General features: G+C 35.8%; 1 protein-coding gene across 18 annotated transcripts in view; it reads left to right on the top strand.

The window, feature by feature from the left end:
- Window positions 1-18,159, top strand: part of ANKS1B (ankyrin repeat and sterile alpha motif domain containing 1B) — a 1,065,346-nt gene that overhangs the window by 141,673 nt on the left and 905,514 nt on the right. For all 18 annotated transcript variants that reach the window (XM_043440436.1, XM_043440451.1, XM_043440445.1 and 15 more), the window contains exons 2-3: window positions 6,032-6,112; window positions 16,535-16,691. In XM_043440436.1, the coding sequence (XP_043296371.1) occupies window positions 6,032-6,112; window positions 16,535-16,691 (238 nt within the window). The remainder of the gene's footprint in view (window positions 1-6,031; window positions 6,113-16,534; window positions 16,692-18,159) is intronic.

Below are 18,159 nucleotides of genomic sequence, written 5' to 3'. Positions count from 1 at the left end.
AAACTCCATTTCATCATGGTGTAATATTCTTTTTATGTATTGTTGGATTTAACTTGCTAGAATTTTGCTGAGAATTCTTGCATCTATATTCATGAGAGATAAATTGATCTGTAGTTCTTTTTTGTCATATGTTTTTGGTCTCATAGAACGCTGATCTCATAGAATGTTAGGCATTATTTGTGCCTCTTCAATATTTTGGAATGATTTTTGTAGAATTGATATTATTTCTCTTTTAAATACCTGGCGTAATTTCCCACTGAAGCCATTTAAACCTGCAGGTTTTTTTTTTTGTTTGTTTTATGAGGAATATTTGTAATTACAGGTTCACATTTAGTTTTTTTAATAGATGTAGGGCTATCAGGTTATACATTTTTTAAAAAGATTAATTTGGTGGTTTTCAAGAAGCTTGCCCATTTCATCTAAGTTTTCTAATTTGTTGATACAATGTTACTAAAAATTATTCTCCTTCTGTTCCTGTCTTTAGAATATGTAGTGATACTACTTCTCTGCTCCTAATTTGATAATTTATATCTTCTATTTTTATGTTTACCTATAGGTTTTAAAATTTATAGCATATTTTGTAAAAAATCACTTTTTGATCTCTTGATTTTCTCTATTGTTAGCTTGTTTTTTTATTTCATTGTTTTCCTTTCTTCTGCTTACTTTGGGGTAATATACTCTAACTGTTTTTTAAAGTGGAAGCTGAGATCATCAATTTAGAACCTCTCTCTGATCTATTCAGTTCAATTCAGTTCAGTTCAGTCACTCAGTCATATCCGACTCTTTGCGACCCCATGAACCGCAGCACGCCAGGCCTCCCTGTCCATCATCAACTCCCAGAGTCCACGCAAACCCATGTCCATCGAGTCGGTGATGCCATCCAACCATGTCACCCTCTGTCATCCCCTTCTCCTCCTGCCCTCAATCTTTCTCAGCATCAGGGTCTTTTCCAATGAGTCAACTCTTCACATCAGGTGGCCAAAGTATTGGAGATTCAGCTTCAGCATCAGTCCTTCCAATGAATATTCAGGACTGATTTCCTTTAGGATGGACTGGTTGGATCTCCTTGCAGTCCAAGGGACTCTCAAGAGTCTTCTCCAACACCACAGTTCAAAACCATCAATTCTTCAGCGCTCAGCTTTTTTTATAGTCCAACTCTCACATCCATACATGACTACTGGAAAAACCACAGATTTGACTAGACGGACTTTTGTTGGCAAAGTAATGTCTCTGCTTTTTAATATGCTGTGTAGGTTGGTCATAACTTTTCTTCCAAGGAGGAAGCATCTTTTAATTTCATGGCTGCAGTCACCATCTGCAGTGATTTTGGAGCCCACAAAATAAAGTCTGTCACTGTTTCCATTGTTTCCCCATCTATTTGCCATGAAGTGATGGCACCAGATGCCATGATCTTAGTTTTCTGAATGTTGAGCTTTAAGCCAATTTTTTCACTCTCCTCTTTCACTTTCATCAAGAGGCTCTTTAGTTCGTCTTCACTTTCTGCCATAAGGGTGGTGTCATCGGCATATCTGAGGTTACTGATAACTCTCCTGGCAATCTTGATTCCAGCTTGTGCTTCATCCAGCCTGGCATTTTGCATAACATACTCTGCATATAAGTTAAATAAGCAGGGTGACAATATACAGCCTTAATGTACTTCTTTCCTGATTTGGAACCAGTCTGTTGTTCCATGTCCGGTTCTAACTGTTGCTTCTTGGCCTGCATACAGATTTCTCAGGAGGCAGGTCAGGTGGTCTGGTATTCCTTTTTCTTTAAGAATTTTCCACAGTTTGTTGTGATCCACACAGTCAAAAGCTTTGGCATAGTCAATAAAGCAAAAGTTGATGTTTTTCTGGCACTCTCTTGCTTTTTCAATGATCCTGCAGATGTTGCAATTTGATCTCTGGTTCCCAGGAATTGAACAGGGGTTTCCTGCCTTGCAGGCAGATTCTTTACCAACTGAGGTATCAGGGAAGCCCTATGTATCTCTATGTTTAAAGCTAATTTCTTGTAGTGAGCATACAGTTGGGTCTTACTTTCTTTAACCCAGTCTGATGATATTTTTTTAAACTGGGATGATTAAACAATTAATAGTTATTGTAATTGTTAATGTGGTTATTTTTGTCATTGATATGGTTAAATCTATCATCAAACAGTTTTGCTTGTATTTGTATCAAATCTTCCTTATTTCTTTCTTCTGCTTTTTTGTTCTTTTGCTTCTTGAATTATTATTATTATTATTTTTTTTTGGATTTCACATTATTTTAAATGAGTACATTGCATTTGTTTTAACACTTGTTTTTACCTGTGGCTTATTTATTCATTAAAATAATCAATTATTTGATTTATAATTTAGCATATATTTGTTAAATAACTGTTGTATTCAATATTTAGAGAAAAATTATTGGAACAGGTGAATCTTGATCTAGGCTTTTGAAGAATGGTAAGATATGCTTGGTTAGAAAATCTATCATAGGTTAGTAGAAGGGCATGAGTAAAGGCACAAAGGTGGAAATTAATAGGGCAAGATGGGTAAATTAGCAAGAGAAACAAAGGTATAAAAGTTTTAAGAACATAATAGGAGACTAAAAATGCTTCAAGGATTGATTTAGAAAAAAAAAAGATTGTTAAAAGTCTAACAATCTTAATGAAATTGTAAAACATATGCATATTTTATAACTTTCCTGGTTTAAGTGTCACTTTTTTTATTCTTAGGAGGTAAACTACCACTAAAGAAAATAAACCTCTGGATTGAAATGAAGTTAAGATAAAGATAAAGTTAAAATCTTACAATTGACTAGTTATATTTGGTCAGTAATTTCCTCAAGACCTTCTTTATTACCAAATAGTTTGATTCTTATCTCACTTTTTTTTTGGGGGGGGGGACAGTTTCCTGTTTTAAATTGTATAATGCTTTCTCTTGGTTTTATTTACTCTTGGACAACTCTCAGTGTTCTTCATGTAACTTTTTACCCATGCTGGACCCTAAAGTATTGTTAATTATCCATGGTTCTATTGTCGGTCCCATATTTTTCTTTCTTTCTTTTTTTCCTCACAATATACTTTCATATAGGTTCTCTGACCATTTCAGTAAGGGCTGGGAGGTTTTCAGATTTTGAGTTGTCTTGAACTTGGAACTATCTACCCAACTTAGGTTTGATTTCTTTTTTTTTTCATCTAGGGATTGATATTTTGGCTAATATCAACATTTGAGAGAAGGTTTCACCTTGCCTTCATATACAGATTTTCCTCTGAGGTATTTGAGCCTGATGACCTCTCTCCTAGGAGTTCACCGTATTGATACTGAACTTAGTGTGGACACCCAATTGGCATAGTGCACTGCAGCCCAGAACTCCTGGGTTCAAGCAGTTCTCCAGCCTCAGCCTCCTGAGTAGCTGAGATGCATGCCACCATGCCCAGCTGATGGCCTCTCTTAAAGAGTCTGAAATCAAGCACTACCTTGGTTTTATCTTCTAACAGTTTTTTGAACAAACATAACAAATATAGTAGATGCTAGTGCTATGTTCAACTACTGCCCTAAGTGCTTTATTTTTTTTTCTCTTTTTTTTTTCTTTTTTATTTATTTTTATTAGTTGTAGGCTAATTACTTTACAATATTGTAGTGGTTTTTGCCATACATTGACATGAATCAGCCATGGATTTACATGTGTTACCCATCCCGATCCCCCCTCCTGCTTCCCTCTCCATCCCATCCCTCTGGGTCTTCCCAGTGCACCAGCCCTGAGCACTTGTCTCATGCATCCAGCCTGGGCTGGTGATCTGTTTCACCCTTGATAGTATACTTTTTTCAATGCTATTCTCTCAGAATATCCCACCCTCGCCTTCCCCCAGAGTCCCAAAGTCTGTTCGGTACATCTCTGTCTCTTTTTCTGTTTTGCATATAGGGTTATCATTACCATCTTTCTAAATTCCATATATATGCGTTAGTATACTGTATTGGTCTTTATCTTTCTGGCTTACTTCACTCTGTATAATGAGCTCCAGTTTCATCCATCTCATTAGAACTGATTCAAATGAATTCTTTTTAATGGCTGAGTAATATTCCATAGTGTATATGTACCACAGCTTTCTTATCCATTCATCGGTGATGGGCATCTAGGTTGCTTCCATGTCCTGGAAATTATAAACAGTGCTGCAATGAACATTGGGGTGCACGTGTCTCTTTCAGATCTGGTTTCCTCGGTGTGTATGCCCAGAATTGGGATTGCTGGGTCATATGGCAGTTCTATTTCCAGTTTTTTAAGAAATCTCCACACTGTTCTCCATAGTGGCTGTACTAGTTTTGCATTCCCACCAATGCCCTAAGTGCTTTATAAGTACTGATTCATTTGATCCTCACAGCATTTTAAGGTAGTAGTACTATTATCATCATCTCTATTTTGCAGACAAATAATTAAATAATTCAGAGAGGTTAAATACTTTATCCAGGGCTACCCCCAGCAAGTAATGGAGCCAGGTTTTTGAAATCAGGTTGTCTAACTTAAGAACCATGCTTCTAACTAGATATTTTCGTAGTTTTCTGGAGATCCTTACTTTTACGTAAGTATGTCAGATACTTGAAATTCAATGTCTCCAAGCCTGAAGTCATTGTTTGCTTTCCATCTGCACTGTCTTCCTCCAGCAGATTTGCCTTCTTTTCATATCTTAGTTCATGTCATTTTCCTTTCAGTCATTTAGACATTTAATTTGAGTGATTCTGTGCTAACTATTGTAGTTTCTCCTTCCTTCAGTTGATCCCTGTATCTTATTGGTTTGACTTTTTATAACTGTCGAATAAGAACATTCTACTCATTTTCATTGTCTCAACTTAGTTTAAGTGAGTTGTGACCTCTCGTTTGGAATATTTAGCCATTATTCTCTTCTCAGAGACGCTTGTGTGTTCTCTGACACCTTGATGATCTTACTGGTCTGTACTTGTTAGTTTATGTGTCTCTCTTCGCCGTTAGACTCTGCTCTTGTAAAGAAGGACCTTGAATTATGACTGTGTACTGTCAGTACTTAGCTTAATATGTGACATATAATTGGTACACAATAAATATTTTGTGAATACATGAACTAGTTTGTCATTTTATGTTAGTTTTGATGGCTTTGATAACATCAGATAGTTTTTTGGGGAGATTTACTTTTGGAAAACTGTCTTTCCATGCCTATTTTTTTTAAACTATAGTTTCTATAATTGTAGTGATCAAGGGTAAAGTGGATTCTTTCTTATATGTTATCTTCAAAATATATTGTATAGCAAAATAAATTCAAAATTACCAGAACCTTTTTATGGTTTGTGATAATCAAATCTAATTCTATTTTCAAGGGTGAAATATGTTTTATATTCTCTTGATAGCAATGGAACAGCAAGAAGTGTTTATATTCTTTCTGTATGCAAAAATATAACTTATGTAAACCACTGCCATCTCAGAATGAGTGTGTTAAAGGAGGAGGCAGGTGAATTAAATGTTTCTTCTTGGTAAAGAATGTAACAGTTGAATGTTAATTGCATCCAATATTTAAGTAATGACCGATATTAAGTCACTCAGTCGTGTCCGACTCTTTGCGACCCTGTGAACTGTAGCCCACCAGGCTCCTCCATCCATGGGATTTTCCAGGCAAGAATACTGGAGTGGGTTGCCATTCCCTTCTCCAGGGGATCTTCCCAACCCAGGGATTGAACCCAGGTCTCCCGCATTGCAGGCAGACACTTCAACCTCTGAGCCACCCGGGAAGCCCTATGACCAAAAGTGACAGGGAATTTTGGGGTCCAAATTTAAAGTATACCAGGGGGTCTGCATTTGCTAATAATTTCTAATGGTAGCTATATTCACTGATAATTTCTCTGCGTCAAATATGAATAAAAATATTGTTCTGAGGGGAGTGCAGGAAAGGTGGCAGTTGTTTTCTACATGAGTGAAATCCTCATATGAAACATGCTGCCGACTGTGAGACTAACAGGCTTCCTTCTGTTTTGCAAAGCACAGTTCTGCCCCCTGCTAACTGTGTGCCTGTGCTTTATTTGCAGCATCTGGCGAGGCCCCAACGTGAACTGCACAGACAGTTCGGGCTACACGGCTTTACACCATGCAGCCTTAAATGGACATAAGTAAGTGCCACTTATTTGGACTGGAATCTGTGTGTATTTAGTTACATGTGATGAAGTTAATGATGTCTGATGGTTCCTGTCTCAGGTTGCCGCAAGTCCCCTGGGCTTAGATGAATTTGGAGAAGCACCAGGTGTTCAACACTTGACATGTTGAAAGTGGTAGGAATGTTGCTGAGGATGAGTAGGCACAGAGTGCAGATCAAGTCAAAGATCACCCAGGGAAAATGGAAGACATGCCAGGACCATGTTAGTCATGTGTACATTCGGCATGGGAATGGGATAAACCAGGGGTTCCCAACCCCTGGACCACAGAGGGGTACTGGTCCATGGCCTGTTAGGAAGCAGGCTGCACAGCAGGAGGCGAGAGGCAGGAGGGTGAGCAAAGCTTGTCTGTATTTACAAACTCTCCCCATCACTCGCATTAATGCCTAAACTCTGCCTCCTGTTAGGTCAGTGACATTCATTAGATTCTCATAGGAGCGTGAACCCTACTGCGAACTGTGCATGTAAGGGATCTAGGTTGCATGCTTCTTGTGAGAATCATCCCCAAACCACCCTTCTCGCCACTCCCTGGGTCCGTGGAAAAATTGTCTTTTACAAAACCAGTCCCTGGTGCCAGAAAGATTAGGGACTGATGGGATAAACCACTTAATGATGCCTCCCTACTTTCTGGGGTGTCTTCACAAATTATAGGGTTATTCACTAAGAATGAACTCTTTTAGTAGAGTCTTGCTCTTATAAGCCATGGCCACTTCCACAAACCTCTTTGAAATCCTCAAACTAAGCTAAAATGCTTTCTCTTTGTCATTCATGGATGGTCTCTCAGGTTTTAAACCTCTTTAACCTGTGGAATTATATTTCAAACAATGTGATAGTCTACGATATGGAGAGTGAAAAAATGTATAACCATCAACACTATTTTGTTGACAGTGTTTTAGCCAGGAAACCTAATGGTTTAGTGACAAAGTGTGAGGAGTCCTCTGAATGAGTCAAATGTTCTGTCGTCCTTCATCAGAAGAAAGGTGACCTTGTTCGTGTGTCTCCCCTCCTATCTGTTTTTCCTTTGCTTTAATGATTCAAGGTAGTCTTTTCAGATCTGGATCATTTCATTTCACTTCAGTTGTTTTAAATATGGTAATTACTGCCTTAAAATTACTATAGTATGCTAAGTCGCTAAGTCATGTCTGCCTGTTTACAACCCTATGGACCATAGCCCACCAGGCTCCTCTGTCCATGGGATTTCCCAGGCAAGAACACTGGAGTGGGTTGCCATTCCCTTCTCCAGGGGTTCTTCCTGACCCAGGGATCAAACCTGTGTCTCCTGCATTGCAAGCGGATTCTTTTACCACTGAGCCACTCAGAAAGCCTCCAAAATTACTGCTGCTGCTGCTAAGTCACATCAGACGGCAGCCCACCAGGCTCCCCCGTCCCTGGGATTCTCCAGGCAAGAACGCTGGAGTGGGCTGCCATTTCCTTCTCCAATAAAATTACTGCTAGTTATCTTTTAATTTTGCATTTAACATTTCTTTCATTCTGTGAACTGAGACACAAAGGACTTAGTTATACTTGATTATACTTCATGGTGTTAAAGCTCTCATACAAGGACCTTACCATTTTTGTCATTATTTATCATTATGACACGTTTACCCTAAAACTTATTGCATAAACTGAACATTATCATTCTGTTTGAAGAATCTTTGAATTATGTAAAATATCATAAACTTAATGTTTCATCACTTAGATCCTTAGTATTGGGATTCCCAAATTAAATTTTTTTCATCCAGTCCTTATTCTATATAATGTCACCTTATACCATCAAACTTAGAACTTTTAATTTTGCCGAGTCTTTTTCAGCTATATTGCTACCCTTCTCTAGAGTGGAAAATGTGTCCAGATCCTTACCATCTGAACCTTTTAAAGGAATTGCTATTTATTCTTCTTCATACCTGAGTCATCAGGAGGGAAGTCGATTAAATCAGCCCAAGTCGACTTATCTGGCCATCATAGTTGTGGATTTGGTGGCTCTGGTGGAACCATATTTCTCAGTCCCAGATGGGAAGACAAGCTATCAAGTATAATGGACGGAAGATCTTGGGCTTGACTATTTGAGCTATACAACTTTTCTTGTTCTACCTCAGCTTGGCATTATTTCTCAAAACAATATTGTACCCAAATGTCCCTTTCTTGGTTTTCAGTGAAGTTTTAAGTAAACGTTTTTGGTTTGTATGTGACATCCTATGAAGTTCTAACCACTGAGATATATTTCTCTGAGGTCTCTTGCACAATTTTTAGTTTTATCGGCAGTGTACAAAGTGAGGATAATTTAGGTGAATTAAATAGCAGTCATTAGGCTTATCATAAAGAGACAGGGATCTGACTATATTTCTTTTAAGAGCTTTAATTGCAGATGTTCTCTGAAGATTATATATCTCTGCTTTGCTTTCATCTAAAGGTATCATTTTTCTTTTAATTTTTTTTGCTTTCTTTTTTTTTTTTTTTTAAACCACTCAGATGGCATTCCCTCCCTCTTACTTTCCCAGAAAAGAAAGATTTTACTTAGTGTCATCATACAGGTATTGGAAAAAAGTAGGAAAATTCTAATCCCATCTCTTCCTCCCTACAAGTTATGTGACCTTGAGCCATTTAATTAACTTCTTTATGCCTCAGTTCAAATGTACTGAATACACCATATTCCTTCTAATTATAACATTTTATGATATAATATTTTGTTATTTATGGCTCAGTTAGGTATTATGATGTTACAGTTCTGAAATTTGGATTTTCATCTAGAAAGAATTCTTGATTTTAAATTATTTAAATTATCAAGGACTTGTAAAGTTAGAGATCATTTATTCTATCCTACCTTCATTACTTCTTTTATTTTATAGATGGAGAAACAAGACCATGCTGGATAAGTGACCTAGTGGCCACTTAATCATTAAGGTGGGGCTGTATCTAGAGTCTGAGTGTATACTTTTACCTGTAATTTACATTATATCCCTCTGTGACTGTATGCACATCAGTGTCCTAGTTTCCTGTTGGTTTTTCTCTGTTACATTATGTATTTCTGGCTGCCTCCCGTTATCATCAAGTAGTATATTCTCACGGAATGCTCATTTAAATATTGCCATAAGAAAAGGTATTTGTAGAATAAAAGCTTGTCATAGAATATACCTCAGAGCCAGAGGACATGGTTTTCCTTTTCTTTGTCCTTGGTACTCTCACTGCAAGTGGGTAATGAAGCATTGCGCTGTACTCCTCCCGAGCAAGCCTTAGCGGTCAGCAGAGAAACACTTCACTTCTTTCCTTGTTCCTGCTGCTGTTGTATCCATCAACTGTAGATTGTTTTCATAAACATGGTTTCTAGGCTGAAAGTGTTAGTTGCTCAGTCATGTCCAACTCTTTGGACCCCATGGTCTGTAACCCGCCAGGCTCCTCTGTCCATGGGATTCTCCAGGCAAGAATACTGGAATGGGTTGCCATTCCCTCCTCCAGGGGATCTTCCCGGCCCAGGAATTGAACCTGGGTCTCCTGCATTGCAGGCAGTTTCTTTACAGACTGAGCCACCAGGGAAGTTCATGGAATTATAGAGCTAGAAGAAATGTTACAGATTCTTATAGTTTATTCATTTGGTTTGGGCACATGCTTTCCCCTTTCCTCCAATATATAATCTATGGCCTTCACACTGAAAATTAAGACTGTATCCTCACTATTTTGTAGGTTTTATTGAGAGTCTTGTTTATCACTGCTAGTTAGCCCACAAATGGAACAACATTTTATACACCTGAAATACATTATTTCACAATGAAAAATTCATCTCCACTTAGCCAAATCAGGACACAGTAGAAATTGTACTCTTGGTGATTTCCTGAGTCATGTGTAATTACAGATGAGAAAATGGTTACTTTTATATGATAGAAAAAGCACAGTCAGTAGAATAAATTTAACTGGCAATGATTGTAAATGAATTATTTTAGTAGATAGGCTAGAGATCTTTTCTTTATCTTTTCTTCATTTTCTTTTTAAAATATGGGGGATTCATTGTCTCTCTCATATATTTCTTTTGCAAATTTTATTGCCTTAATTAATTCTCTTCTGAATAGCAATAGCAATTTCTTCTGAAATAGTCAGCTTCCTCTCTCCTTTCCTCCACTTCCTCCTCCCTTTTCTTACTCCCTCCTTTCTTCTCTCCTCTTTCCCTCTCTTCCTCTTTCCTTCTTTTCTTTGCTCTTTCGTCTTTTAAAATAATAATCTTATTTTAATAATCCCTATGAAGTTTTACTAAATTTGTATGTTCATATTTCATTCTTATTTCTCTCTTCTTAGAAAATTGCTGGTTTTATTTTCTTGTTAAGTTTCATCTCATTAAACGATGTTGGGTACATTGTGATTCTTGGATGCTGTTTTGGAAAATGTCAGTAATAAATTGTTATTGTACCTTTGAGATATGCTTGTTATTTGATATGTGTGGGGTTATTTTCTGTTCTTGCTTTTGATTCTTTAAATATTAATGCTTGAATCCTAGACAAGGATTTAATTATAGATAATCCTCCATTATCTATAATCAAGATCGTATCTCAAATTGAATCTAGACTCTAGATAGTAAACTATCTGCTATACTTTTGATTTGCTCAGAATAGACTTTCTAATGAAAGAAGGGCACTTCCTCTAAAAATTTATGTAATCTAGTCCATGAAGTTGCTCTTTGAATCACCTACAGATATCTTTGGTTGATTGCTTCTTTCTTGGATTAAAATATTAACTAGTTAAAATTTGACTTTATTCACTCTATCTGGAAATAAACCTATGAGAGTGAATTCAGTATATAAAGGAGCTCCAGTTAGAAAATGCAGTTTCTTGTCCTAAAGTCTTCTGACCATGTTGAGCATATTTGCAACTTTATTTCCAAAAAGGAGAAATAAAATCTTCAAGAAAGTCTGAAATCAAAAGGGCCTTAATGACTTTGAGAATTTCATTAGTTTATTAATGGATAATTTGTATGTCATTAGTTTATTGCATCCATATGAAGATGATTTGCATTTATTTCAAAATTCTTTGACTTAACAACAAACACAGGAAGATGAAATAAAATAAATTTCTTTGGTTAACTATAGGGAAACTTGCTGTTGAGGTAAAGAAATTTGAATGTTGAATCTTCCCAGTTAATTTAATTTTGCTTAGAATGTATACTGAACTTCTTAAAAGACATTTCATACTAATCAGAAGTATTATATATGTCTATCAAAAAATGAAACAAATTAAACATGATAGCAAAAATCAATACTTTTAGAATTCCTATTTTTACCTGAAATTATATTTTTAACCTCAAGCTGCAAAATGTTGCAGTGATTTAAACTGAATTATCATTAAACTTAATTGGGTATTTTGTTTTGTTCCTGGGAAATGGAATTATTTTTTCTGTGGTCTCATCAATTACATTTATTTTAATGTTTTGGAGAATTTTTTGTCAAACGCTGTAAGAAAGATTACCACTTTATGTTTAATGTATAGGTATTTTCTGCTTGCTAGCTTATAGACAGTTTTCATCAATATAACTTAATATTTCATGCCAGATAACCAAGCACAGTCAGCATATTCATGATACTTTTGGAAGATATAAGATGCAGCTTAAATAAAGGTAAAAAAGAGGCGTTAACTAGGCTCATCATGGTGATCAGTTTCCAATTGATACATGTATCAGATCATTATGTTGTACACTTGAAACTAAAATCATGTTATATTTCAATTATATCCCTCCCCAAAACCAACTACCCCCAAAACCAAAAACAACTACTCTTCTTGTTTAGACATTAAAGAAAGTACCTGAAATTTAATTTGTTCTTGATAAGCCTGGATGAAAAAGGCCTGTATAATACATATTACCTGTGGTATACATGGATACATCATAAGAAAAATTAATGATACTTTATTGATTAATATTTTGCTTAAGTTTCAGTGAGACCAATAGACACTCATTTGATCAAAGATATAACTTTATATTTCAAAAATTATGTTTTTATATTAGAAATCTGAGTTCACCCAGTTCATTAACTGGTGTCTCTGAATAAGAAAAAAGATGTTTAAATAAATTTAAATTAAAAAATAAATTTTATAGAATATTTATTTAATAAAATAGCTAAAAAACTTAAATATAAATAATAGTATTTATTTAGAATCTTGGTGTTCACCAAAGACAATTTTATAAACATGAAGATTATTCTTTTCTGATTTAGATATTAGGTGGTAGTAACTTACACAATACAAATAATTAGTAAGATGGTCAGTTTTTTCACCATATCATAATTCTTCCTGATAATAAATGCATATCACACACATTATTTGAAAATGTCAGCAAAAATTAAGCCCAAGAACAAATGAAATTCTGAATGGTTTGAGAGTAAAAGAAAATAGTATTGATGACTCCATCAGATTTTCCTCTTAGAAAGGAAATGTTTTAGAAGTTTCAGAATTCTTTTTGATTTGCTTAGGCATGAAAAATGAAATTAAAACCCTTCACATAATTTCCCCTTTTTAATATATGTATTTGGAGAAGGCTTTTTTTTTTTTTTTTGGTAGGTTAAATTCTACTGATCACTCCCAGGTAATTAACAATGCTTCCTTTGGTGTTATTTTACCTTTATTTAATACTGATATATTTCAGTTAAAGAAAAGAGAAGGCAAAAATTGTTTGACATTGCAGCAAACAGCTTTAAGAATAGTTTTTGACTGTATACAGTTTTACAGTAATATTCGTTTCCCATTTGATTCATACCACAACTCTTTTAGACCAGCAGCTATATGTAATCTCTAAATTCCATTTTAACAGTGTCTGAAAGAGAGACAGAGGTTATTTGAATTGTCCAAGGTTGGTAAAGAATCTGCCTGCAATGCAGGAGCTGCACAAGACACAGCTTTGATCCCTGAATGGGGAAGATCCCCTGGGGGAGGGCATGGCAACCCACTCCAGTATCTTTGCCTGGAGAATCCCATGGACAGAGGAGCCTGACAGGCTACCGTCTATAGGGTTACAATTATAGAACACTGATGAAAGAAATCAAAGATGACCCAAATAGATGGAGAAATACACCATGTTCATGGATCAGAAGAATCAATCTAGTGAAAATGAGTGTATTACCCAAAGCAATCTGTAGATTCAGTGCAATCCCTATCAAGCTACCAATGGTATTTTTCAGAGAACTAGAACAAATAATTTCACAATTTGTATGGAAATACAAAAAACAAAAAAACTTGAATAGCCAAGCAATCTTGAGAAAGAAGAATGGAACTGGAGGAATCAACATGCCTGATGTCAGACTATACTACAAAGCCACAGTCATAAAGACAGCATGGTACTGGCACAAAGACAGACATGTAGATCAATGGAACAAGTAGAAAGCCCAGAGATAAATCAATGCACCTATGGACACCTTATCTTTGACAAAGGAGGCAAGAATATACAATGGAGAAAAAACAATCTCTTCAACAAGTGGTGCTGGGAAAACTGGTCAACCAGCAGTGGAAGAATGAAACTAGAACACTTTCTAATACCATATGCAAAAATAAACTCAAAATGGATTAAAGATCTAAATGTAAGACCAGAAATTATAAAACTCCTAGAGGAAAACATAGGCAAAACACTCTCTGACATAAATCACAGCAGGATCATCTATTACCCACCTCCCAGAGTAATGGAAATAAAAGCAAAAATAAACAAATGGGACCTAATTAAACTTAAAAGCTTTTGCACAACAAAGGAAACTATAAGCAAGGTGAAAAGACAGCCTTCCGAATGGGAGAAAATACTAGCAAATGAAGCAACTGACAAAGAATTAATCTCAAAAATATACAAGCAGCTCCTGCAGCTCAATTTCAGAAAAATAAATGACCCAACCAAAAAATGGGCCAAAGAACTAAACAAACATTTCTCCAAAGAAGACATACAGATGGCTAACAAACACATGAAAAGATGCTCAACATCACTCATTATCAGAGAAATGCAAATCAAAACCTCAATGAGGTACCATCTCACGCTGGTCAGAATGGCTGCTATTAAAAGGTCTACAAACAATAAATGCTGGAGAGGGTGCAGAGAAAAGGGAACCTTCTTACACTGTTGGTGGGAATGCAAACTAGTACAGCCACTATGGAGAACAGGGTGGAGATTCCTTAAAAAACTGGAAATAGAACTGCCATACGACCCACCACTCCCACTGCTGGGCATACACACCAAGGAAACCAGAATTGAAAGAGACACATGTACCCCAATGTTCATTGCAGCACTGTTTACAATAGCTAGGACATAGAATCAACCTAAATGTCCATCAGCAGACAAATGGATAAGAAAGCTGTGGTACATATACACAATGGAATATTACTCAGCTATTAAAAAGAATGCATTTGAGTCAGTTCTAATGAGGTGGATGAAACTGGAGCTTATTATACAGAGTGAAGTAAGTCAGAAAGAAAAATACCAATACAGTATATTAATGCATATATATGGAATTTAGAAAGATGATAACGATAACCCTATATGCGAGACAGCAAAAGACACACAGATAAAGAACAGACTTTTGGATTCTATAGGAGAAGGCGAGGGTGGGATGATTTGAGAGAATAGTATTGAAACATGTATATTACCATATGCGAAATAGATCGCCAGTCCAGGTTAGATGCATGAGACAGTGTGCTCAGGGCTGGTGCACTGGGATGACCCTGAGGGATGGGATGGTGGGGAGGTGGGTGGGGGGTTCAGGATGGGGAACACATGTACACCCGTGGCTGATTCATATCAGTGTATGGCAAAAACCACTACAGTATTGTGAGAAATTAGCCTCCAAGTAAAATAAATTAATTAATTAAAAAAAAAAAGAGACACGACTGAAGCGACTGAGCACACACAGGCACGCACACACACACCAAGTTACTAAGTATTAGAGAGTTAAGACTTCAAACCAGATATTCTGATTCTTCACTGCTTTTGTTATTCTCAAATACTGAATCCTTTTCACCACTTTGTAGGTTACTTATCTGAGAATGGAAGAGCTTATATAACAACTCTTAGTGGTGGAGAGGTGAGAAGAAGCATAGAAACTGGGCAAACTTCAGATTTCCTTCTGATTTTCAAACTGTTTTTTCCAAAGGTGACTTGAAGGAAGCAGTTTTACTTTTAAAGAATTTTATTTTTACTTGGGGCAAGAACTAATATTTGTATAGTGTTTTACTATTCATTGAATGACTTCTCTTTTATGTTCTCATTTAATGTTCTTACCAGTGTTGAGCAATAGGCACTATTATTATTATTTTCTACAGGAAAGAAGAAAAATAAGACTAATCGATACTCTAGCGGTCATATTATTGGTAGTTTGCATAGCTGGGATTTCTTGGTGGCTCATATGGTAAAGAATCTGCCTGTAATGCAAAACCTGGGTTCGATCTCTGTGTTCGACCGCTATCCCTGGGTTGGCAAGATCCCCTGGAGAAGGGAATGGCAATCCACTCCAGTATTCTTGCCTGGAAAATTCTATGGGCAGAGGAGCCTGGTGGGCTACAGTCCATGGGGTCGCAAAGAGTCAGACACGACTGAGCAACTAATACTTTCAGTTGCATAACTGGTACTTTACATTCAAGTCCTTTAAATTCAGGGCTTATAAAATAATACTATTTTTAGAAAAGATGTTAAAATGAAGTTTATTTTTCTCTGAAATCTTATGATTAGAATAATTGTGTCAGTGATAGAACTTGTCTCATAAATGAATTTCCCTCTTAAAATAATTTCTTAGACTTGGAGGAGGAAAGTGAAAGAGTATACAAGTATAAACAACACACATTCAAAGTATGTTCTGTGCCATGGCTGAAAGTTATTAATTTTTTTTCGACCTTTCAGGGTCTCTCCTACTGTGCTGCTTTCTCTTTTATATGACTCTTCAATCCTTTATTCCACTTCTCTATCAGAATAATGTATAATTTCCTGAATGTCTTTTAGCAGGATGATAACTTTTTGTTCGTAAACAGGGTGTTTGCTTGCACCTCAACTCTTCCTCCAGACTAAATCTCAGATATAAGTTATCTGGGAATACTCTGTTTTTAAAAAAGATGTGAAGAGGTATACTTTTAAGTTATTCTACTAAATTCGTTTAGTTAATAAAATTAGATAAATTTTGCCCAAAAGATCTCTAGTACTTGCATGGGTCAGTCAATGAATGCTGTCTGTGTGTGTGTGTGTGGTGGTAGTTTGTTCCAGGTAAGTAAAATAGACACCAAATGTTGAATAGGCAAACTCTTAAACCCAATTGTACGTCTCAGTACCTGAATGATAACTCTAAATTTCCAGTCGGTAACTAATATACTTTTATGATTATCTGTCTAATAGTAGCTGTATTGTTCAGCATATTTTCTTCTGTTGTATTTTTTTTTCCTTCTTAGGGACATAGTTCTCAAACTGCTTCAATATGAGGCCTCAACAAATGTAGCAGACAACAAAGGTTATTTTCCTATTCACCTGGCTGCCTGGAAGGGAGATGTGGAAATTGTGAAGATTCTTATTCATCATGGACCATCGCATTCCAGAGTCAATGAACAGGTGCATTTGTCAAGTATTTGCTCATGCTGTGATTTTTGAGAGTTTTGTGAAGTCAAAGCCACACTGAAAAATTGATTATTTCTGTCTTTACCCTGCCAAAGATCATCCTACTGCTGAATTTGCTAAAGGAGATATTTGAAAACTTCTTTGACATTTCTTTATAGGTACATTGGCACTAAGTTGCACATTTGTAAAGATATTTGTTCATAAGAAAATCCCGCATAAAAGAAGTAGTTCTAGTATTTTTGCCTGCTTTACCATGAGAATCCATTTTATAATTATTGAATATTTAAAGATAGAACAGAATTTACATTCATAATGTAAAAGTAGCTTTTCTTATAAAATTTTAAATGCTAGAACAATGATGATAGCTATCATTTGCATAATACTTTACCATTTACATAGCACTTTTATATTAAGTGCTATTTTGTGAATTAAAATGCAAATACAGTGTATACAGTTGCTAGACACATACACACACACACACACGTTTGCCTAGAGTAAGTTCAGTAAAACACAGCAGCAGGATGAAACTGACAGATAGTCAGAATATTTGCACTACATAGTATCCATGTTACACTTAATGCATATATATTTAAAAATAATGCCATTCTCATTGTTCTAAATAAATAAGACCACACATTCCAGAAAGTAAAATACAGTCCTCTAGTACAGTGTGATAACAAATGAGCTCTGCATGCCCCCTACTGTTCCCATTTTGTAAAACTATATTTGAAAACCAGCATGCAGCCCAACAATTGAATTACAAACAGGGTATTAAGCTGCAGGTTGGCCGCTGTCCAGTATGGATGCAAGGAGGTTAGTCTAGGGCAAACACGGCTAATATAGTACAATTAGCATATTGTTCATATGGGTACAGACTTTGCAGACACTTGACTGAAATTCATATTAAAAATGAATACTTGCTAGCTGTATACAGCAAAGGGAAGAAGATATAATATTTTTCTTACATCAAAATGTAGTTGTGTAAAGAACTAATCAGGAAAAATGTTTTATTAATTGGAAAAATGTCTTGTTAATATATATCACAATGAAATGTCTATGTTTTCATGTTACAAAATGCAGGATATTTTTATGAGAATAGTGAATTCAAGTCTTTATGAAATGATGGATATGGCTGTCTTTATTTATCATTCTAAAAAGGAAATTTATGAGAATGCTGCCTGTTCCTCAGAAAACCAAGTTAAAAGATCATCGGTGGGATGAGCCATCTGGTGGTTATTCTTAAAACTGAATGCCCAAAGCAAACCTAAAGTAGTAAGATGGAAAAACAAACCAAGGTGAAACAATGGAGTATTAGTTTCTACAAACAATATTTTTTAAATGACATGAAAAGAAGGAAAAAAACGCTAACCCTAACCAACATTTACATTTGAATGTTGAAGATTTTAAATAGCATAGAGAAACTGTTATTTTCTATGATGTTGAATATGTCAGTTTAAATAAA

The sequence above is a fragment of the Cervus canadensis genome, chromosome 21 (genome assembly GCF_019320065.1).
Source record: "Cervus canadensis isolate Bull #8, Minnesota chromosome 21, ASM1932006v1, whole genome shotgun sequence".
Lineage (NCBI taxonomy): Eukaryota > Metazoa > Chordata > Mammalia > Artiodactyla > Cervidae > Cervus > Cervus canadensis.
The sequence above is the reverse complement of the archived record's forward strand: the minus strand, read 5'-3'. Positions and strand labels throughout refer to the sequence as shown.